General features: G+C 41.3%; 1 protein-coding gene across 9 annotated transcripts in view; it reads left to right on the top strand.

Annotated features, from left to right (window-relative positions):
* The window catches only part of CEP112 (centrosomal protein 112), a 386512-nt gene that overhangs the window by 129482 nt on the left and 232461 nt on the right, over nucleotides 1-24569 (top strand). For all 9 annotated transcript variants that reach the window (XM_042453249.1, XM_042453248.1, XM_042453245.1 and 6 more), the window contains 5 exons: nucleotides 5020-5174; nucleotides 5758-5887; nucleotides 6411-6503; nucleotides 10815-10874; nucleotides 15987-16066. In XM_042453249.1, the coding sequence (XP_042309183.1) occupies nucleotides 5020-5174; nucleotides 5758-5887; nucleotides 6411-6503; nucleotides 10815-10874; nucleotides 15987-16066 (518 nt within the window). The remainder of the gene's footprint in view (nucleotides 1-5019; nucleotides 5175-5757; nucleotides 5888-6410; nucleotides 6504-10814; nucleotides 10875-15986; nucleotides 16067-24569) is intronic.

The raw sequence follows: 24569 nt of genomic DNA, 5'->3' as shown, positions 1-24569 counted from the left end.
TAATAATAATAATAATAATAATAATAATAATAATAATAATAATAATAATACATTATTTATTTATAGCCTGCCCAATCACAAAGAATCCGGGCGGTTTACAATAGTAAGGAAAATACATAGCAATAAAAATAGAAATAAAATAATAAATTTTTATTTCAGCCAACAGGCCATTAAACAACAAAGCATATATAAAACATGTAAAACATTTAAAACATATAAAACTTAATGGAAATAAATCTATAAAATAGATATTCGTAACATACTCATGAAATATACATTTATGTATATACAAAAGCGCTCTCAGATATATTGAATAATATTAGGCCATAAAACACAGAACCAGGGTAGATATTTACTTGCGTATACAAAATGCAAGAGACAAGACTGTTCATTTAGTTTGAATCATAATCTTACGTATTTTGCAATAAAAATAGAATAAAAATAACATAACAATTTACAATTATAATAAATAGCAAGAAGAGTGCATAGCAAATAACAACAATAATAGCAATAAAAACTGCATAACAATTAACATATCAAATCAGTACAATTTAAAATTAATCCCCAGAATACATAGCAAATAAACAATAACAACAAATAACAACAAATCATAATATCAATAAATAGCAAAAACTGACAATGTCCTGTTTTAGCATTGGGAATGGAATGAGTGGGTATAGGGATTGTTTTCGTCTAGGATTTTATTGTAACTTTGATGTATTTTATTGTTGTAATCCGCCTGGATTCTCTGTGAGCAGGCTAGAAATAAATCATCATCATCATCATCATCATCACCACCACCATCATCATCATCATCATCTCTCTCATGGCAGCTAGAATACAATACAGTGCAAAATGCAAGACGACAATAACAACAAAAACTGGTCCCTTATACCCCCGCATTAACTAAGAATAACAATAATAATAACATTCCTTTCAGGCTGGAGCAGTCTTCCGGAGGGCTGGGGAGCCAGTGTTATGTATGCTACTCTCTTGCCATGCCCCCAAAACAGCTGGAACCCTGGGCAAGCTGGAACAGTCTTCCGGAGGGCTGGGGAGCTGGTGTTAAGTTGCTGGCCTGGTGTTTCTAGGGGTGGGGCAGCTTTATAGAGTGCTGCTTAAAAGCCATGCCTTGGTTGTTGTGCCTCTGCTGCTGAGTCCTGGCAGATGTTAAAGGGAGACCGGTACCTTCCCAGCCTGGTGTCTCTCAGCCTCAGTTGCTAGCCTTGTTGGGGACAATTGGCTAACAGGTTGTAAACCTTTGTGAAGTCGAAAGTTTTCATGGCCGGCGTCCATAGTTTTCTGTGGGTTTTCCAGGCTTCTTCAGACCTCTGAAGATGCCAGGCACAAGTTCAGGAGAATGGTCAGGAATAAGTTATACCAGAACGCAGCCACATAGCCCGGAACACCCACAGAAAACTATACACTGTAAATGGCTTAGAGTTCTTAGTTCACTGTAGAGTGGTATAGAAATGTAATGTGCTATTGCTATCATTTAGATCTGCTGGTGGGACTCATCCATCACTGCAAGGACCCGTGTAAATCCTGGGTATAGTTTGTACATCTGATTCAAGGATAGTAACTTCTTCTATTCAGATGGTCACATGGTTACTAATGGTTGGCATACAGGCTTCTCAATGTGAACACACTTCCAGTCTCTTCATTAACAAAACAATTGTTTATCTGTATCTCTAAGCCTGAAGAGATTCAGTTTGACTTCTAAAATATATTAAACTCTGCTTTGATTTAATACATTTTTAGGTGGCATAAGCATTTTAGATATAATTTCTAGTAGGGACATAATTCCCTATATATGTTCCTTTTAATTTTGAAGATCACGTGGAGAGACTCGAATCCATGTTTTCTTTATACATGAAGTACAGGCTTAATATAGTTTCTGACAGGGTGCTTGCTCCCACAATGTTAGAGTTCAGGCACAAAGTTTTAAAAAAATTCTAATGGATTAAAATGATTATGCTTTACCCCTTCCCCCACCTTTACAATTTTACTGTATCAACTATTTCTTAAAATTTACTGTGTATCCCCTTGAATATTTCTCAACATGTTCTTTAAAATTGATGACTTTTTGGGAAAGCTGCTGGATATGTATTAATCTCTAGAAGGTAGATCTGTTGCCCTCAGTATTATTGAAATAGGATGATAATTTGGGACTTCACAATTATCTCTGTTATGTGTGTGGTTTTTTTAATAAGCAAGGGTTCTCTTGACCCTGTTCTTATTTTGACTCTTGATTTTTTTTCTTGCTAAATTCCCTCCAACTAGTGAAGTAGGATATCCTCTTGAGCTTATCATATGGTCAGATCTGCTGAATACAGGATGTCTGGAAGCTACTGTTTATCAAAAGCTGGATAGTAATCTCTTCTGGCTACACTGCAAATCCTATAATTGGAAAGAAAAATGTGCTTGACTCTGTCTAAACAAATATAGGCTTTAAAACTGTGTTAAGACCAACTTGAAAGAATATATTTCAAAAATGCATTGCAAATGTGATGTTTGTGATTCAGAAAATATAATGTAATAGGCTTTTCCATCTCCTGCTCACATCACTTAGTCAGAAATTACTCTAAAGTAGCAATGAGTTAAGTAATACAGTGGAGCCTCTCCTTACGCGGGGGATCCATTGCGGACCCCCCCCCCCGCATAAGTCAAATTCCGCATAAGCACAAGTCCCATTCAATAGAATGGGGCTTGTGTTTGTGGTGGCGCAGCGTGCACCCCATTCATTTGATTGCAGTGCAGCTTCCGCATAAAGTGGAAGCTCTATATGGTGCGCCCGTGTGTGGAGTGGGCGCATTGTACAGTGGGTCCTTGTTCTCTGCTGGGATTGGTTCCAGGAAACCCCATGGATAACAAAATCTGTGGATGCTCAATTCCCATTAAATACAATGGCACACCAAAATGATGCCCCTTATACAAAATGGAAAATCAAAATATGCTATTTGGAATTTATACTTTTTTAAAAATAATTTCAAGCCGTGAATGCTTGAATCCGTGGATAAAAAAGTCTGTGGATAAGGAGGGCCGACTATAATTGAAAATATGTATATCTTCATATTCTTCCTTCACATTAGTCTTCATTGGCATAAAAAGTTTGATCTGAGTACTCTATGACCTTACATAGATTTGTTATTAATCAGTATTGGTGACTGGAAATTTCACCCAGCAAAGTCAGAAGCCTGCTGGGGGAAAAAGAGAGACAGAAAAAACAACAACCCCAGAGTGCTCATACCCTCTTTCAACAGGTGGCTGCTTAGCCATGATGGATTTAGAATAACGCTGCCTTCTCCTTACATAATCTACGGAGGAGATATGGGGGGAGGGAGCATTTGCCTCCCCTCCCCTGGTACTCTTACATGTCTGGTGTAGAAATCAAGAAGGCTACTTTTGGAAGCATGCATTCCTTCCTCAAGCAGTCTACCTAGACCTAACATGAAAATTCATCAGTCTGATGAACAAGGGTAGAAGACTGTGTTTGCATTGCTAGAGATATGAAATCCACAAAAATTTGAGGAAAAATGTTTTGTTCCTGATCTCCCCCCCCCCCCCCCCAGTCTTCCTCCCTACAGACATTGGAAAAATGATTTTGGAGTGTTGAATAGAATATTTAAGACAAGGTGTTTGTATATTTACTTCCCCTAATATTTTCTAAAAAAATAATAATAAGATTTTTATGTGAGACTACAGTATTACATTATGTCTTAATGCATTGGCAACATACATATATCGGTGCATATGTGCAAACTTACATATTCTTCTAAACTTCTTGTAATATTTAAAGATAGAGCAGCAACTTACAATGAGAGGAACTGCTGTCTCTCGAGTATAATAGTGCTTATTTAGAATTCTGTTACAAAGGCAATGACTAAAATGTTATAGCTGATGAAGTAACCCCCAGATTAATTTACTTAATTTGTATTGATATTCCTTTGTATGTGAAAGCCTCTGAAAGCTGAAGCATGAACAATCTTTCAAGAAGTGCAATGCCTGCCAATGGATTGATCCCCAGAAGTCATAATAGAGTATTCTCCTGACAGACACAGTCACATACTGAATCATAAGCTGATTAAATGGGGAAGGAGTTTTGTACCTGAACTGAAAGGAAAGGCTCTGTGATCATGTGTGGTGCTATGAGTGCCTGTTTGGATAAGCTGAGGGAGGGCAATCAGGTTTCTGTTACACCTATATGAATACAGTTCCTCCGTTTTCACAGACTTTGAATCCGTAATCTACAGGGCTATATGAATAAAGCATAATAATAATAATAATAATAATAATAATAATAATAATAATCCTGGTCCTTCATGGACCAGCAAGAGGGGAGGGTTAAAATGGCACATGTGCCTGCGGTGCACACACAAAGCCACACGCAGGAATGTGAAGCCATTCAAGCCAGTGGGGCTTGAATATTGGAGAATTTCCATTTTTGCGCACTGGGGGGCGCTCCTGAATGGATCCCACGTGAAAATGGAGGGACTGACTGAGTGCAGCACCTTGTGGAAGAGGACTGTGCCCCTAGATTTTTGATTATGCAAAGCTGTTGTATATGATAAGAGTCAACAGTATATGTTTATGTTAAGAGAAAACAGTTTTATAAAATGGAAAATTCATGAATACTGTGTCTGTTTAATTATCTAGCCTTATCTCTAACTTTCCAGGTAAGTGGTCACTTATTCTAGTGGAACTCTACAAGTACTTTCTCAATGACTGATAGATATAGCTTGTTACTGGTTGTTAGTTGTCTGGCTTCCTCCTAACTTCCAGAGTTTCTAGATCATCTATAGATGCGTTGTTCCATATCAACCAGAATATACATGAATTTTCTCTTTCTTTTCTTTTCTTGTTGTTAATGCAAAACTTTTTCTTTATTACATGACAGACCATTTATCATTATTATATAATACAGTATAGCACAGATTTTACTCACAAATGTCATATATATTCAAAATATAGATCCTTTGCTTAAAAAAAGAATCTTATTTCTAATCTTAATTTTTTAAGAATCACATGGTCAAAGAACTAGAAGGCCGTGTCCATCAGTTGACTGTGGAAGCTGAAACCAGTAATTTGCAGCGCCAGAAGTTATCTCAGGAAAAGAATAATCTGGAACAATCCTACCAGACTGTATGCATGGAATTGGAAGAAGTCAAGGCAAGGTATTTAATGAGCTGTTTATACAGTGTAATGCCATTGGTAATGGTGTATTGTCACACATTTGCATCTTTACTTGCATAAGTGTCTGAAATGTTTTACTGTACTTGCTACTTTCCTTGATTTGTTATTGTGAATTAATATGCCTGTGTTCTGATTTGTTTACATATTCATAGGCTGAATTAAGTGTGAGTTAGACATTGTCAGTACCAAGCAAAATCAGCCCTGTTGCCTTCTCTCTCCTTAACTCATGGGATGAGCGAGTGATAATCAACAGCAGAGCTGCAACTTTGGAGGGGTTGTTGTGTTGATCTGTTGCCAGTGATAAGTGTGAATTTTATTGAGTAATTTATTATTCTTAATAGCTTATCTCAGACCAGATATGGTGAACCATGTATACCTTTTGAAACTGGTGTATCTTCTTTTATTTCTTTGGCATTTCAAAATTGCTCAACGTTTGAATGATTTTATCATTAACTTTAAGAATAAGAAGACAAGTACAGTTTGTTCAAATTGTATAACATGTAAATAAGAAAAGTTATGCTACCTAAATACATCTTCACTTCTTTTTACCTGTAATATTTATAGGTGCAATTCACTTCAGAAAGATAAGGGGCGTGTTGTACAAGAATGTGAACAGAACGTTCAACAACTACAAAGTAAATATGAGGCTGATCTAAATCTGATGACACAGGAACATGCTCTTTCTGCAGCAAAAGTAAGTTTTATTTATACAGGCATTAATACAGACAGATACACTTGTTTGTTAACAACATAAAAAAGCCAAAAGCTTTCAGCATTAGAATCATAGAATCAACTTCCAAAGTTTTAATCTTACATGAACATAGATAGAAATGAATTTAATTTAATCAGCTGGATCTTCTCATCTGCCATAATAAACTTAGATAGAGGGATGTTGACAAGACTGAAGCCTAAGCTTGCAACAATACATTTTTGAATGGACAGTTTCTTTGAAATGTATGCACAGTTTTTAATCAGATGCCAATGAGTGTTTTAAAAACATTGTTTGAACTGTAGTCAGCAACTATAATAGTATTTGCCTCATAAGAAGAAATCAAACGTGTAGGGCTTCAGTTTAAGTTTTTATATCTGTTCTAAGTAGATCATCTCCTCCTGCATGCCCTGCTAAAGTGTAACTGGGGGATGGGTGCGAGGAGGAAAGTTATTTCTGACAGAGCTAATGCAAGACCAACATTCCCTTTTCTGTTAAATCCCTACAGGCATCTGATGTGATTGAAGAATTAGAACAGTGTGTGTCTCAATTAAAACAACAGTTACTAGAATCAGAACATCAAAGGCAGCAACAGCTGAGGGTGAGCCCTGATTTTTTTCACTCAGGAAAAATGATGAGCCCTTTTTACTTCTTCCTGTGATTTGTATGAATAGAATGCTTAAGTGAGAATTTCTGGATTTCTTGGAAACATTGTGAGCCAATCACTCAACATGAGAAATAATGGATATATGTTCTTTTTTCTAGCTAAACCCTTTAAAGAAACTTGGGGGCTATTTGTCTTATTTCGTTGCTTATTGAACTAATATGAAAAGCATATATATCAGTGGATTAAAGAAAAGCGTAGAGTGAAGTTGAAAGTAATCCCTATGTCTGCCTTATATAGTGATAGCTACATTTGTATAAATTAGTATATTAGCATAAACTTGACGCACTGCTGCTATATTTCAAAGAATCAGAAGTATTTTGCTGCCTTTTCCTTGCTGTCCAAATTATTTTTGGCTTCTATTCTTTCTCATGACTTACTCACTGCAGTTTCTTCACAGCTATCCAAGTCCAGTTCTCTCTTCCTTATTTATCCATTAACTGTCCTTGGTGGTTAATAGTGTAGTTCTTTAGGAAGACTGATGTTTATTGTAACATTCTTTAGGAAGGCAGGAGAAGTAGCTTTATATGTCAGGGATATTTATACCTGTGAAAGATACGCGACTTAAATCCTGGAAGACAGGTTGAGAGCATCTGGAAAAAATAAAGGGGGAAGAAAAACAACAGAGATGTCATTGTGAGGGTCTACTACAGACCTCGAAGACAGACTAAGGACTTGGATGATACTTTCTTGGAACAGATGACTACACATTCAGAAAAGAGAGATGTAGTAGAAATGGGAGATTCAACTATCCTGATATTTGTTGGAAGTCAAACTCTACCAAAAATTTAAGGTCTAATAAATTCCTCACTTGCCTTGCAGACAATTTCATTGTCCAGGAGATGGAAGAGGCAACAAGGAGATCAGTTGTTTTAGATCTGATCCCAACCAAAGGGGATGACCTGGTTAAGAAGGTGAAAGTGGTGGGATCCTTAGATGGGAGTGATCATTTTCTCCTGCAGTTTGTTATACAGCAGAAAGGAGAAGTCAAGCATAGTCAGACATGCATTCCAGACTTCAAGAAAGATGATTTCAATGAACTTAGGGAAATACTGGGGATGATCCCATAGTCAGGAATACTAAAAGATAAGGGAGTTTGTAACGGATGGGAGTTTATAAAAGTGAAATTTCTAACACTTCCACTGGGGAGGAAAATTGGGAGGTGTGTAAAGAAACCAGGATGGATATCTAAAGATTTTTCAACTGAGCTGAGATTTAAAAGGGACTTGTACAAAAAATGGAAAGGAGGGGTTTCACCAAAGATGAATTGAAACAAATAGCCAGCATGTGTAGGGAGAAAATCAGAAACGCAAAAGTGCAGAACAAGCTTAGGCTTGTTAGAGAGGTTAAAAACAATAAAAGGGCTTTTTTGGTTACGTCTATAGCACAAGAAAGAACAAGGAAATGGTAGGCCACTGCATGGAAAGGTGAGTAAATGCTAACAGGAGAAAAAGAAAAGGCAGAACTACTCAACACCTTTTTTGCCTTGGTCTTACCTGAAGAGAAGGACATTGCTCAGCACATGATTCAGTAGGGGAAATTCAGCACAGAATAGATAAAGAGATAGTGCAGCATATCTGGCTACTGTAGATGCATTCACATCTCGGGAGCCTGATGAACTACATCGAAGGATATTAAAAGATCTGACAAACGTAATCTCAAACCCACTGTGAACAAGAATTTCTGGAGAAGTCCCAACAGAACGGAGGTGGGCAAACGTTGTCCTTATCTTCAAACGGGGAAAAAAGAGGGCCCAAATAATTGCCGCCCAGCCAGCCTAAAATCAATACGAGGAAAGATTCTAGAGCAGATCATGAAACAGACAGTCTGTAAGCACTGAAAAAGGAGTGCCATGATCACTAAAAGTCAATATTGGTTTGTCAAAAGCAAATCTTGCCAGATTAATCTGTTAGTGCTGGGGTACAACTGTGTCCACACGCAGAATACTGTCAGCCAGGAAGACGAACACGACTGCCGAGTCTGGAAGTAGTTTGCAACTGCTAAAGGTCTTCCGAAGAGGCTTTTAATCTTAGTTTCAGCAAATATTTATAATCATGATACAGCAATATTTACACAAACCAGCATAATGCTCCACTGTCAACCAACATCCACACCACCACATTGTTTATGGGATCATTCATCCTTATATACACAAACACAGCTTGGATTCTGATCCAATTCCCTGATATCCTTGCAAAAAAGCTAGTAAAATGTGGGCTAAATAATGGGACTGTTAGGTGGATTTGTAATAGGCTTACAGACCAAACCCAAAAGGTCCTCACCAGTGGCTGCTCTTCATCCTGGAGAGAAGTGACTCATGGGGCTCCATAGAGCCCAGACCTATTCAACATCTTTATCAGTGGCTCAAATGATGGTATAGAGAGCATGCTTATGAAATTTGCAGATGAAACCAAATTAGAAGGGGTAACTAATATCACTGAGGATGTGATCCAAATTAAAAATGACAGTAACAGATTAGAGATCTGGGTCGGAACTAAAAAAAAAAAAAAGAACTTCAGGAGGAAGCAAGGCAAGGTACTATACTTAGGCAGGAAGAAAAAAAAATGAAAAGCTCAAATATTGGAGGGGTGACACTTGACTTGACAACAGTTCATGCAAAAGGGATCTAGGCATCATAGTAGTTCGGAAGCTGAACATGAATCAACAGTGTAATGCAGCTGTTAAAAAACCCCACTGTGATCCTGCGCTGCATCAATAGGAGTATAATATTTTAAACAAAGGAAGTAATAGTATCACTGTATTCTGTATTGGTCAAACCTTATGTGGAATACTGAGCCCAATTTGGGGTACTACAATTCAAGAGGGATGTTGACAGGTTAGATGGTGAAAGGTGAAAGGAAATCATGCCTATGTGGAGTGGCTTAGGGAGCTGATTATGTTTAGTCTGGGGAAGAGAAGGTTAAGAATCTGCATGATAGCCATACAGTGCACCTGCGTTATATGTGGGCTCGCTTTACGCGGTCTTGAGCGTATGCGCAGGGCGGCACGTCCCATTCAAATGAATGGGTGCGTGCGCCCATTGCGTCCTGCGCGCCGCCGCGCACAAGCCCCATTGTTTCCAATGGGGCTCGAGCATAGGCGGAATTCACCTTAAGCGACGGGGTCTGGAATGGATCCCCCGCGTAAGGCAAGGGCGGACTGTATTTAGATATTTGAATATATTAAAGATGGAGCAAGCTTGTTTTCTGCTGCTCTAGAATTAGGACATAAGCAATGGATTCAAGCCTGTGGCGTCATGAGGGGGGCATAGTGGTGTAGCTGGCACCAGGTGACACCCTAGAAGGGTGGTAACATCTGGTTGAGCCCTCCCCCATGCTCCCCCTCACCAGAAAAAGGATGAGGTGACATGGTGGGAAGGAGCATGTGCCGCCTCTGGAATCACAGCCTTGGAAGCTCCATCCCCTGGAAAACCACTCCCCACACTGGGTGATAACTGGTACAGCAACATTACTGATTCAAGCTACAGGAAAAGAGATTCCACCTAAGCATTAGGAAGAACTTCTTGACAATAAGAACTGTTCAACAGTGGAACATTCTCCCTTGGAGTGTGATGACATTTTCATCTTTGATGGTTTTTAACCAGAGGCTGGATGGCTATCTGTTGATGGTGCTTTGATTATGTCTTTCTTCATGGCAGGTTTTTAAACTGAATAGCCTTTGTGGTCTAAGTAATGTGAGGTAATGAAATCTATTTCACCTCTGCATCCTCAATAACTGTCTTAAGGTAATGGATGAATCAAAGCATATTCAGTAGCATGGCCAAAGAAATGTAGGTAGCAACATGACCACCACTTAGAAAATCATGACACATCACAAGTTCTGAATGACATTTTGACACAAGGATATAAGGACTGTAATGGCTGTCATGGAGCTATAAAAGCTCTATTGTGTGGCACAGAGTTCTTCAATTCGATCTTATGTTTTTGCTGAAATGTATGAATTTCTCTGCAGAACTGAAGTTGCAGTGGGAAATACAGATACTGTTTCTGTATGTTCATGTAAGAACTGTGTGTGAACAAATCTGGAGAAAATCTGGAATTGTTGATTTCTTCAGTACAGCTTCTTTTTACTTTCTGAAACTAATTTTTCATCAATTTAAAAATTAAATTCAGCTTCTTCTCTAAAGGAAAAGCCCCTTCCTCAGGCAAATATTTGAAGTGCCTTTTTATGTCATGCTAAATTTTTATTAGTAAAATAATAACTGTTTTCATTAAATATATTTTTTAGGACCAGGAGCAGACATTTCTACAGGAAAAAGTTCATTTGGAGAGATCTCATGAAAAACAGGTAATAAAAAGGCTGCCTTATTTATTCTCTGAGATATCAAGTGTAAGCAGTTATTAGTTGTGTTTAGTCACTGAGAAGGGGTTTGAAATTCTTCCCCTTCAGAGCCTGAAGAAATACTTTAGCACTCTGTGGCTCTTGTCTAAACTCAGTAAGAAATCTGATCGTCCTTGCATATATACTTTTGAGTAATAACATGAAGCTTTTAATGCATTACATGCTTGCATTATATGCTCTGTTGTCTGAAATTTTACCTTTTTCAGCACCCCAGTTGTGATTAGTTGTAAGAGTTGTTTGTTGTGTCAGAAGATCTCATTTTGTCCCAGTTAAGAGATTGTTACCTCTCTACATAAGGAAACTAAAGAACTATTTTGATACTTTGCCATGCAAAAGGAGAGGGCCATTTTAACACCTTGGATCTTAAAGCAACACATTTGTATCAAGCCGTAAAATTAGTTTGTGCTCAGGAAAGAGATTTGGTTGCATGTTTCAGAGCAACTGTTGTGAGCTTCTAGACTAGTGATGACGAACCTTTTGTAGTTCATGTGCCAGGAATGGGGCTTCTACCCCCAGGATGGGGGCTGGGTGCCAGGGGCGGAGCTTCTGTCTTCCTTTTCCCTCCCCCCTGGCATTTGCTGGCCTCTCAGGGTCCCTTTGGGACTCTTGGAGACCAGCAAATTGGCCTTGGAGGACAGCGCTCTGTCCTCTGAGGACTGTTTGCCAGCCTCGGAGAGTCCCTTTTGGGCTATCAGAGGCCGGCAAACAGTCCTTGGAGGACGGCACCCAGCGGCGAGAGCCCTTGGGCTCCATCCTCCGGGGTTTGCCGGCCTCTGAGAGTCCCTTTGGGGCTGTCAGAGGCCAGAAAACAGTCCTCGGAGGACGGCTCCAAGGGATCCGTTCGCTCTGAGGAAAGGGAGGCCAAGGAGAAGGGGAGCGGGCACGCGTCCCAGTCCCCTTCTCCTCGGCTTCTCTTTCCTTGGACTCCATCCTCCGAGGCTGAGGAGAAGGTGACCGGGAACCCGTTCTAGGCCCTTCCCTTTAGCCTCTCCCTTCGGCTGAAAGGGCTCCAAGGGGCCCGTTTGGCCGAAGAGGAGAGAGGCCGAAGGGAAGGGCTTGGGCACCAGTCCCCGGACTTTCCCTTCAAGCTCTTTGCTCCGCGCTGAAGGGCTCCATGGAGCCCTTTAGCACAGAGCGAAGGGAGGCCGAGGGGAAGGAGGCTGGGAACACGTCCCAGCGCCCTCCCCTTCGGCTCTTCACTCTGCGCTAATGGGCTCCATGGAGCCCTTTAGTGCAGAGCGAAGGGAGGCTGAGGGAAAGGAGCCTGGGAACGCGTCCCAGCCCCCTTTCCTTCGGCTCTTTAGCGCAGAGCGAAGGGAGGCTGAGGGAAACGAGGCTGGGAGGAGGAGACAGACGCGCGCATGTGCGCTGTCTCCTCCCAGGCGCCATTTTCTGGCTTCCTGCTGTTTTAGAGAGACAGTGGGAGGCCCAAAAATGGCAGGGAGGAGGCGGAATGGGCACGCGCCCCTTCCGCCTTCTCCCTTGTCCCGTGCCTGGCGAAATGGCATCGCATGCCACCCATGCCACGCGTGCCATAGATTCGCCATCACGGTTCTAGACCTTTCATTTTCCAGAATGTACATGATGATGTCTGTATATTTCATTTTTATTGCTGCTTGGGTTGGTCTTAGGCTGCCAGTTGACCATTGCTCGTTTACTTTGGAAGACACATATCTTACTGAAAGTGTCTAATATCTAACACCACTGCAGTAGCTGTCCTGAATACTTACCTGGAAATGAACATTTTTGGGCAGTCCTGCTATCTGGACTGCAAACGCATGGACACTTTAATGTCCAAAGCAGATCTGAGCAACTTCCAACCTCTGTCCCTTCAGTTTTGGTGTGCCTTTGGACACCCTGAGTAAAGATCCTCTTACTCTCACATTCTGAATTGCTGGATTACATCCCACTTAAATTAAGGCTTCTTCAGCCCAAACTTCCTCTGAAAGCATGCTGAAATTACTGGTTTAGAGCTGTTTTTTTTTAAATTATGTAAAAACATAAATATTTTTTAAAACTTCAAGGGTGGGTTGGAAGATCTGTAAGGTGTCCAAGGTCCTGGAAGGGGTTAATTGAACCCTGGAGGTTGGCCACTCCTCTTGTGATGTGATTGTGTGTAATTTGTTATTACGTGACAGCAAAAAGCACAGCTATTTGTGTATGTACTACAATCAGATTAAAGTGGGTGCATGGAGTAGCTGCCCTGCATTTCATTATTCTCAGATCTGTAAAAATGTATTAGAAAAAGCAGGCGAATGTTTCATTACATCGTTTACATACAAAGCATTAAAAATGGTAATCTCTTCTTTAAGCCGGGAATTTGAATTAGAGAAACTCACTCTGAGATACTTGCAACACAAGTTTGATATCTTTATTGTTGTTGTTAGACTTATTATATTTTAGTAAGCTAGAAATCTCTTACCAGTTACACAATTAAATCTATCCCTAATTTTCAACAGACACCATGACATGAAGCTGACATCCCCACATGAGCATCTGAATTAAATTAAAAGATAAAACAATCTTAACACGTAGTCTGCCCTAGGCAAAATTATTGAGAACATATGTGCTTTGCACCATGCCTGGAAGGTGTACAAGTTTTGACTCTGTTGAACCAATAAGAAAAAGCTAGTTTCAGAGTAAAAGGCCCTCCACATATTGGAGTAGCTAGCAACAAAACATTTCAGTTCTAAGAGCTAATATTTGTGGTCTGTCACAGTGCTTAAAGTAAAAATAGATGGTGTTGAACAGGGGAACATAAAATCTCTGAATTTCTTGACATGTGAGATGGCAAAAGGAACAAATCTCTTTGTTTCAAGTCCCACCAAAGTTTAATTGATAATTCAATTCAATTCTTATCTTTTTGTGTTTTATTTTCTTATGTTTCCCTATGTTTGTTTTTTAAACTGACTTGTGTAAATAACACTGCCAAGATGTTCTCATGAGCGATATCTCATTTGTGTTTCTTTCCAGTGAAAGTAGATAAAAGTAATGTGTTTTGAGATCAGCTTTGATTTTTGGTGACCTTATGAATACAAGACCTCCAAGAGACACTATTATTAACAGTGCTGCTCTGGTCTTGCAAATTTAGGATCATGGATTCCTTAATAGGTTAATCCACCTATAATGCTGTCTCCTCTTTATTGTTTTCTACTTTACTGAACATTATCCTTTACAATGAGTTATCTCATAATATGTCCTAAGCATAATAGTCACATTTTAGTCATTTTGCCATCTAGTAATTTGCTCTTGAACCCATTTATTTTCTGTGATGTTTCATAATTTCCATAGGATCCTCCTTCAGCACCACTTCTTCATGTCAGCTTTCTTTACTGTCTCACTTTTACATCTATATATAATAGATAGAAACATTACTGCATGGATGATCCTGACTTTCGTATCCCATGATGCATCTTTACACCTGAGGACCTTACCTAGTTCTTTCTTAGCTTTGCTTCCATGCCTTAGCCTCCTTCTGATTTCTTGACTAGTCTCTATTTTAATTAATGACTGAACCAAGGTATAGAAGATGTTTGACAATATCAATGCCTTTACTATAGTTTAATGAACAGTTTTGGCTTCTCTGCTTTTGTTTCTTTTACAGTTATAGAATAGCAATATTGACAACTTTTTCAGTACATATGTACATGTTTTCAGTAATAACAATGTGTGGTTATGTTAAATCTTATAAATGACTATGCCATACTGAAGTAGTCACAAACACACATTGACTTTTCTGCATTTTGTTGTAATGCGCTTTGTTCAACCTGGAATTAGAATTCATTTAATTGGCAGTATTACCACTTGATGTACACAAAACACACAAACCTGTGAAGTTGCAAAATATTTTTATTGTGGCAGAAATGTTAAGTAAATGAACACAAACTTAAATCACTTACAGAATTATTCTACGTTTCCCTTTTCCAGCATATATAAGGCTGAAGAAAAATATAGTACCAATCATGATTAGATGATAAGTAGAACTTGGGAGTAGAACTGGTTTTGTGAACTCATTTCAGATAACTGTAGCTTGTAGTTAGCAGTGGCATCACTAGAGGGTGCAGAGGGTGCAGACCTCACTGGGTGACACAGGATGGGTGACATCCAGTTAGGTTGTCGTCCCATTGTGGGATGTGTGTGTGGTGGTGTTGCTGGTGCCTGCCCCTTTGCTGCCCTGGCTCTCTCAGTTGAGGAAGACAAGGCAGCAGAGAAGGAGAGGTGAGATTGTGCATGCCTGCCTGCTCCTCCCACCTTACCCAGTGCCTTAGCTAGCTTGCCCAAGTAAGCCAAGGCATCGGAGAAGAAGGGGCAAGTGTGCACACTCCTGCCCCTCCCACCTTCCCTTGTGCTTTGGCTGGCTTGTGACTGAGTCTCGGCAACTGGCCAGGGGGATGGATAGGGCAGGCCCCTGGCCCCCAGGCACCCACACAAGGTGACACCAACACTAGGAATGTTATGCACACATAACACTAGCCACAACTTTGAAAAGGAGGGAGGGGTCCACACTTGTAAGCGAAGGAGAAAAGAGTTCTTCTTTGTGGTCTCTTTGACGCGGGCGCACTGTAAGTCTCCTTTTCTGTGGTTTGGGATATATATTGATAGTTTCCAGTCTGTTGGCCACTGTTTTGTTTTCCATATTTGTTGAAATATATTAGTTAGCACTAGAGTTGCTTCTGTCTGTGTGCACTGTAGCCATTCAACTGGAATATCATCTTTTGATGGTGATTTACTTTTACCAGTTTCTCTTATTGTGGCTTCCACTTGACTGTGTAGAATTTGGGGTTCATCTTCGTATGGCTCTTCACTCCATGTGCTGTTTATTTTTTTCATCTTGTTCGTATAATTCTGTGTATTGCCTCCAGCATATTTTTATTTCTTCTTGGTCTTTTAGTGTGTTCTTTTTCTTATTGTGGCGCATTCCAGTCCTTGGTTTGAACTTTCTTTCGAGTTCCCAGCTAACTAGAAGTCACCAAAGAAGAAATTACAGTAGTCATGTTGCAATACTTATGGTTTGTTTTTTCTAAAATGTAACACTGTTCTTCCTCATTTAAATTTCAGATTCATGGATTGCAGAATGACTTGGATAAAGAGAAAATAGAGTCTCTTAAAAGAATACGAAAGATGGAAGACATTCTGCGGTAAGTCATATGTTTAATGAGGTGTTTTTTGTTTATTGGAACATCTTCAAGGAAGATTGTTTCACTTTTGCTGAGGCTAGACTACATAGATTTTCTGCTGGAGATTTCTGTTAGGTTTTACATGGTTTTTCCCTACTGACAGATTTGGTAGTGGTGTTTTAATCTGTTAAAAAAAGAGAGAAAGAAGAAATGCAACATCTTTGTTCTAAGAGTCAAATAAAAAGTACTAACACAGAAATTATTGAATGTTGATTAAGCTAGCAAACTGTCCCTTGGATGTCCGAGGAGGACAAAATTTGGAACTTAAGCCACTTGAGGTTTTGAAGGCCATTGCCAGTACTGTAATTTGAAATGTGCTTGAAAATAAACTGGTGAAGGCCTTGCAGTTCTGAGTGTAGTGAGATGTTGTAAATAAACGGTAATTAAGCAGTTTGTTTGCTGCTGTATTCTGTACCAGTTGCAATTCTTAAGACTCTTTAGGATTAGTCTTATTAAACTATGTTAGATGTAACAAATATGTCCCCACTGGCTTCCAGTTTGGGTCAGAGCTCATTATAAGCTTTTGGTCCTAGTATTTAAGGCCATGTGCTTTAGCCTCCCTCCATATTTCGCAGCTTAGCTAGCATGGCATGTACCATCTAGAAATTTAAGTTTTGCAGACAAAGGATTTTTGGCAGTTCTGGCAATGCATATGGCTCTGTCAAGACTGGAAGCCTTTCAGATCCTGAAAGGTCTGCACTGTCCAGTAACCACAGTCCTGGGATGATTGGGGGCTGACTGGGGCTGGAGCAGCCAGAGAGTACTCCACGTTGCTGATTTACTTCACCCCTCAGTTCATCTGGATAGTCCGTACAGCGAAAGATCAAGCAAAAAAGGGTTCAAGACAGAGAATCTTGGATATTGCGGCCCAAAAAGATATAGCCACCCTCAGCAGGGTAGGTAATTTAAAATGGTTGAGCCAGTACAAACTGTCCTTTCAAATGCCAACTTATCTAAAAATACAAATCCCAAAACACCTCAGAGAGGCATTCACCTCAGCTAGGTTTGACCAACTTGCTACCATGGTAAGACATGGGAGATTCCAGGGTATCCCTTATAATGAACGAACTTGTATTTGTGGTGTCCACGAAATTGAGGATTTAGCGCACATTTTGTTTAGATGTAATCTGTACGAACATGAAAGGGATCAATACCTTGATCCCTATATTAAACGGACAATATTCTGGGATACTCACATCAGAATATCATACTTTATGCGTGGACAAGATTCAAAAATAGGTTATTTCTACCTCCCATTTTAATTCTATTTTACTTCCCATGTTAATTATCTTGCACATTACTGTTCGGTTGTTTGAACATTTTTATTCTTACCTGTTTATTTGTATATCTTTCAGTACATATTGTATATTTTTATTTAGATTTGTATAGTCTGTATATAAGCTGTGCATGTTTAGGCTATTCATGCGTATCTATCTATATTGTATTGTGATATATTGTACTTAGTGCACTATATTAACATTTTATATGTGTGTGTGTGTCATTGCTTGTATTACTATGTTTTGAGTATTATGAAACGGCCCTCGGGCTATTCAGTAAACATACTGAGTGATTAAAGAATATTCATTATTTGAAGTCATTCAACATGTATGTTGCTTTTCAGTAAACAAAACATAAGCCATAAATATGTCCTGAAGGTGTTGGATGCAATTTTAAAAACTTTAAGCACATCTGATCCTAATGAATACTGGAGATGAAGATTGCTAACAGTCCCTTCCATGCTGTGGTCTAATTTTTTGGAGCACTAGTGGGTTATATATAAACTGTGTTGACACTGTTGTCCTATATAGCCTGAGTGCATAATACAGATGGATGATTAAAAGATCTAATAATTCTCTAAACTAACGATCCTCAGATTTTGGTCTTCCAGGTGTTCTGGACTTTAACTCCCAGAAGTTTTAGGTAGCTTGGCTAATGGTCAAACACTGTGGGAACTGAAGTCCAAAACATTTGTATTTATTATTATTATTAACCTTTATTTATGAAGCGCTGTAAATTTACACAGCGCTGTACATACAATCTTTTAGTTAGACGATTTCCTGCCCTCGGGCTTACAATCTAAAAAGACATGAACGCAGAAGGAGAAGGGAGTAGTGGAGGGAAAGGGTAAGAGGTCCAGCAGTTCCTCTCTACCTCCAAGGCCTGGACCAAGGCAGAGGCTTCATAATGGATGGTTAATTGTTTTCCAGGGAAAATACATACTCTCAAGTAGGATAATACATATACAGTACATAGCAATACAGGAAATGGTTCAATAAACAGGCACCACAAGAACATCAAATAGTAAGCGACAATTATGCAATGCCTGGGAAGGCTTCTCTGAACAGGATGGTTTTCAACTCCGTTTTGAAGCTGGTTAAAGAAGTGATGGCTCTTGCTTTTGGGGGAAGAAGGTTCCAGGAGTGAGGGGCAGCGAGTGAAAAGGGGCGAATCCGGGATGGGGCAGAGGAAATCCTGGGCTGAGACAGCAGACCTTGACTACCAGAACGGAGGGCCCGAGTGGAAAGGTGAGGAGAAAGAAGGTCTGATAAGTAGGGAGGGGCCAGTCCATGGAGGGCTTTAAACGTGGACAGCAGGAGCTTATACTGAATGCGGAAAGGGAGGGGGGAGCCAGTGAAGGGATGCCAACACAGGAGAGATGTGGTCAGAGCGGTGGGAGGAAGTGATAGTGCGTGCAGCTGAATGCTGAACAGAGATTAAAGGACAGAGGTGAGAAAGAGGAAGCCCAGCCAGGAGGACATTACAGTAATCAAGTCGTGAGACCACTAGGGCATGGACCAGGATCTTGGCAGTAGAGGCGGAGAGATATGGTCGGATTTTGGCAATATTGTACAAAAAGAATCTACAAGCCTTGGCTGTGGTCTGGATCTGAGGGATACACGACAGAGAAGAGTCAAAGATAAAACCAAGACTGCGGGCTTGCTGGACTGGTTGAATAGAAATGTTGTCCACAGAGACAGAAAAGGTAGGTCCAAAGATAGACTTATCTAAATCATTTGTAGGTCCAAAGATAGACTTATCTTTGTAGATCCAAAGATAGACTTATCTAAATCATCTATACTGTTTTCTGATATGTACAGCGATACGTGAGATGAATTCACACAATTCAGCATTATCACATATAATTAAAATTTATCTGATTTAGCTGTGCTCTGATTTATTTATTTATATCAGCAACTGCTTAAGAAACTAATGTAACCCTGTGGAGAGACATGGATGCGTGGGATAAAGGACTGAAGTTCCATTTTTAACATAAATAAAACATATGAGACCTCATACGAAGGCCAATATGGGTGCATTTCATACATTCCTGTATTTAGGTCGGATTTAGTCTCTGTTCAGATACTGCCCAGAGTAAAATGCTGGGGATTGAATCTAGGGGATTCTAAATGTAAAATATGTGTGCTACTACTGTGCTATGGCTTTAGATTCTGCCATAATGTACAGACTAAGGAATGTTTTGGTCAGCTAGTTGCTTTCTGGCACAGAACATAGATAGCCACATTATTCAAGGCAACGCATAGTCCCCGAGTGTTAAAGTTTCTTAGAGAACAATCCAGCCAAAGCTCAGCACTTCTAAATCCCATTAATTCCAGTGGGAGATATTTGTACAGGTGCTGAACTCTTTTATTGAAATCACTGGGACTTAAAAGTGCTTTTGAACAAAGCATGGCTCTTGCTGTACAAGTCAGATGGAAGTTGCTTTCTATTCCAAAAGAAACAAGGTGAAAACAGTCAATAGCACAGAACTAGTTTATTATTTGAAGCCTACTCAATACATTTCCAACTTCTACTGATTTTTTATAAGTGGTACTCAACACAAAATATATGGATTAAGATGAAATTATTGCTCCAAATGTTCTAAATAACACATACCATGTCAGAAAAACAAACTTAGATTAATTCTTCAATTGTGAAATATAAAGATTGATTATTTTAAAAATCTCTATAAATAACAGGTTACATTTTAATTATAACTCTTTAAAGATTTTACTACCTTAATAGATGGACCATTACATATTTCTTCATAATATGAATTTTATTTTTCAAACCATACCTTTCAAAACAGTAGTTTTATAATTTAAAACTGCTGATTCTGTTGCAATACAGAACCCATTCTGAAAATAGTGTCACTATTGTCAAGCTATAAACTTTATTATGAACAATACCACTAGGTTATTCAGCCATTTATCTGTGCAGATGGTTTATCTTCCAATTTATTAGCTCTGTTATTCAAAATCTATTTCAGGTGGGAAAAAGTTTCAGTTCATTTAATTGATTTTAGCGAAGCATTACAGTTTTGAAAGTATTGGGGGAGGTTGGTAGAGTTGGTATGCTTGTGATTTTGCTGCAGAAAATGCTTGCACCATGCTACAGTTTTCAATAGTACTGTTTGCTTCTCTTATTTTTAACTCTCATTGTACCACATACATAAAGTTTGGAACATTGCTAGAAAATTGTATAGAACACATTTTAAATTGGATTTTCCTGAGTTAATATTTCATAAATCGCTCCTCTCCAGTTGTCTCTGGAAATTCAGAAATTGTATCAATAGCAGCAGTCCACCACAACTAACACTTACTAGCACTGTGTAGAGGGAGATACCAAACACACATACACTGTGTGTGAGTGTGTGTGTGTGTGCGTTGGAAGCACCAACACACATACTATAGGAACATGGAGCATAAGAAGCATGACCCAGGGAAAACTAGACATAGTAAAAAAAGAAAAAGAAAAGTGACACAATGTCTGAACATAGCAATAATGGGGATAAGTGAGATAAAATGGACAGGAATGGGTCACTTTGACTCAGACAACTGCACAGTGTTCTACTCAGGAAATGAAAAGACACGAAGAAATGGTGTGACCTTCATAGTAAGTAGAGATGTGTCAAAAGCAGTCCATGGTTACAGTGCAGAATCAGACTGAATCATCTCAATAAGGCTTCATGGTAAACCTATAAATATAAATAATAAAATAAAGTTTTTATTTCTATCCCGCTCCTTCCTGCGATCAGGGCGGCTTACAACAAAAGTTAAAACATCAATACATAGTACATTAAAATACAAATATATCAAAAGCCATCATACAAACAATAAAATAACAGGCAAAAAAGCCCCATAGCCCAACCTCTTGGCCACGGAAGAGGAGGGAGGCCCACAGGATTTTATTCGGGGAATGCCTGTTGGAACAGGAAGGTTTTCAGGTCCTTCATGATTTGGGACAGGGTGGTAGTCGAGCGGAGCTCAGTGGGCAGCGTATTCCAAAAGGCTGGGGCAGCAGTGGAAAATGTCCTCCGTGTGGTGGAGGATAATCTAGCCCCAGGTACCTTCAGTAAATGCTGCCCAGACGTTCTGAGGGTGCGAGGCGGAATATACGGGGAGAGGCGGTCCTTCAGGAATCCTGGGCCCAAGCCATATAGGGCTTTATAGGTAATTACCAACGCCTTATATTGAGCCCGGAAGCGGATGGGCAGCCAATGGAGATCTTTCAGCACAGGTGTTATATGGCTGGCCCTGGAAACGCCAGTGACCAGCCTGGCTGCCATGTTCTGCACCATTTGAAGCTTCCGGGTTTGGTATAAGGGTTGCCCCATGTAGAGTACATTGCAGAAATCCAGTCTCGAGGTTACCAGAGCATGTACAACAGTTTCTAGGTCCCTCTGGGCCAGGTATGGACACAGCTGGCGAATAAGCCGAAGCTGATGACGTGCTCTTGACCGTCGCATTCACCTGAGCAGTCAGGTGAAGCGACGAGTCAAGAAGCACTCCCAGACTGCGTACGGAGTCCTTCACAGGGAGCATGACCCCATTCAGGACAGGTGGAACCACCGCCATTCCTGGACCAGGGGAACCTATCACAAGTACCTCCGTTTTCTCTGGATTCAGCTTGAGTCGGTTTTTCCTCATCCAGCCCATTACTGACTCTAGACAGGCCTCGAGAGGAGAGACGCCATCCTTGGTCACTGCATCAGTCGGAGACATAGAGAAAATAATTTGGGTGTCATCAGCGTACTGATAACCCCGCGCCCCATGTCTCCGGATGATCTCTCCCAGCGGTTTCATGTAAATGTTGAAAAGCATGGGAGACAGAATGGCTCCTTGAGGGACCCCGGTTTTAAGGGGCCTCTCGTCGGAGCACACGTCTCCCAGCTGCACCATCTGGGACCTCCCAGAGAGGTAGGACCGGAACCACTGGAGCGCAGTGCCCCCGATTCCCACCTCTGCCAGGCGCCCCAGAAGGATACCATGGTCTATGGTATCGAAAGCCGCTGAGATGTCCAAGAGCACCAACAGGGACACGCTTCCCCTGTCGATGCCCAGACGGAGATCATCGACCAAGGCGACCATGGCCGTCTCAACCCCGTGACCCGCCCGGAAGCCAGTTTGAAATGGGTCTAGATAATCAGTTTCATCCAAGACCGTCTGAAGCTGGATCGCAACCGCCCTCTCGATCACCTTACCCAAGAATGGTAGCAGCGAGACTGGCCGATAATTATTGTGTACCAGGGGGTCGAGGGAGGGCTTTTTTAATATAGGTTTTACAATGGCCAATTTTAACTCTGATGGAAATTGCCCTTCCCTCAAAGATGTGTTAATGATCCGGCGCAACAGTAATGTTACCGCCGGTCCCCCCTGGGCCGCTAGCCACGAGGGACAGGGATCGAGAGAGCAGGTTGTTTTCCGAACACTTCCGACGATCTTGTCCATGTCCTCGGTACTCACCAACTCAAACCGATCCAGTTTAATAGAGTCCACGGAGGCTCTGGATACCTCTACTCTAGGTTCTGCTTGAATGTCGGCATTAAGACCTTCGCTTATACGAGAGGTTTTATCCGCAAAAAAGTCATTAAATTGGTCACAGCAGGCCTTAGAAGGTTCAAGGATCTGGTTCAGGGCGGGAGGGAGCTGAGTTAGCTCCCTAACCACCCTGAACAACTCTGCTTGGACGTGACTCTGCGGACGCAATACGAGCACCATAGAACGAATTCTTTGCTGCTCGTATCGCCTCTCCATAGTCCTTTAACAGTTGGGCTAGGAGAGCCTTGTCGTCTAAGCAAAGGTGTTTCCGCCAACGGTACTCTAGCCGTCGCAGTTCCCGCTTCCTTGCCCGGAGATCTTCCATATACCAGGGCTTACACTTGGAAGCAGGCCTGAGAGGGCGCTTGGGAGCGATGCTGTGTATAGCCCTAGAAAGACCGGTATTCCAAATACCGGTGAGGGCATCAACAGTATCACCGTCACTTCCAACCATGTATCCCTCTAGAGCTTCTTGGAACCTTATAGGTTCCATCAGCCTTCGAGGGTGGACCATCCTAATAGGTCCACCACCCCCGGGGGGGATCTGGGTAGAGACCTTGATTTTCACCTCTACCAGGAAGTGATCCGTCCATGACAAGGGGGAAACATTAACTATTTCCGCCCACGGATTTTCCGCATCCGAACAGAAGACCAAATCGAGAGTATTACCCGCACAATGCGTAGGACCCTGTATCAGCTGGGACAGGCCCATGGCCGCCATGGTATCCATGAATTCCTGAGCCGCACCGGATGGAACATAGCTGGCCGTGAGGGAGATGTTGAAGTCACCCAGGACAAGCAGCCTGGGGGTCTCCAACATCAGTTCAGCGACCAGCTGTGTCAGGTCGTTAAGGGAGTCCGCTAATGCACGGGGTGGCCAATACACCAGCAGAATCCCTAGACTGTCCCTAGCCTTTAGGGTCAGGTAAATACACTCGATATAGGACGTCTGTCGGATGTGGTTCCTGGTGAGGGACACGGTGTTCTTATGAATCAAGGCCACACCCCCCCCGCCCACCTAACCTGCGCTGGTCCTTCACCAAGAACCCGGCGGGCAGGGCCTGAGCCCACACAGCGTCCCCTTCAGGCCCAAGCCAGGTCTCGGTAATGCAAGCCAGATCACACTTTTGATCCTCCAACATATCGTGGAGGATGTGGGTCTTGTTGTTTACTGATCTGGCGTTGCACAGGAGCAACGACAGGGTTTGTGGCACGGTTGGAGCGACCCTCAGGTCCCTAAGGTTGGGATAGGGACAGGAAGGAGAGATAGATATGATGCATCGATCTCTCCTTCCCCTGAAAAGCAAGTCCCTTCTCCCACCGCCATATCTCCCCCTGCCCCACACTACCTCAATTGGAGCTCCGCTCGTGATGATGATGTCCCTTCCCTTCCCGGCCCATGCATCCCCCGCATCCACCACCTCCCCCCATCCCTCTATGGCCATTTAAAGAGCAGAGGTTAGCCACCCCAGGCATCCTCTGCTCTCGGGCTAGCCCAAGCCTCCCTAACCCGATAAAAAGCTGTGCAACTGCGCAGTTACGCAGCAGCGGTGCTCCCCAGTCCGTGGGCGGCACTCCCGGGAGGAGGCCGCCCGGCAGAAGGCGCAGCTCTGGCAGCAACGGTGGTCCGGCGAGGAAGGCGAAGA

This window comes from Sceloporus undulatus, chromosome 2 (genome assembly GCF_019175285.1).
Source record: "Sceloporus undulatus isolate JIND9_A2432 ecotype Alabama chromosome 2, SceUnd_v1.1, whole genome shotgun sequence".
Classification (NCBI taxonomy): domain Eukaryota; kingdom Metazoa; phylum Chordata; class Lepidosauria; order Squamata; family Phrynosomatidae; genus Sceloporus; species Sceloporus undulatus.
The sequence above is the reverse complement of the archived record's forward strand: the minus strand, read 5'-3'. Positions and strand labels throughout refer to the sequence as shown.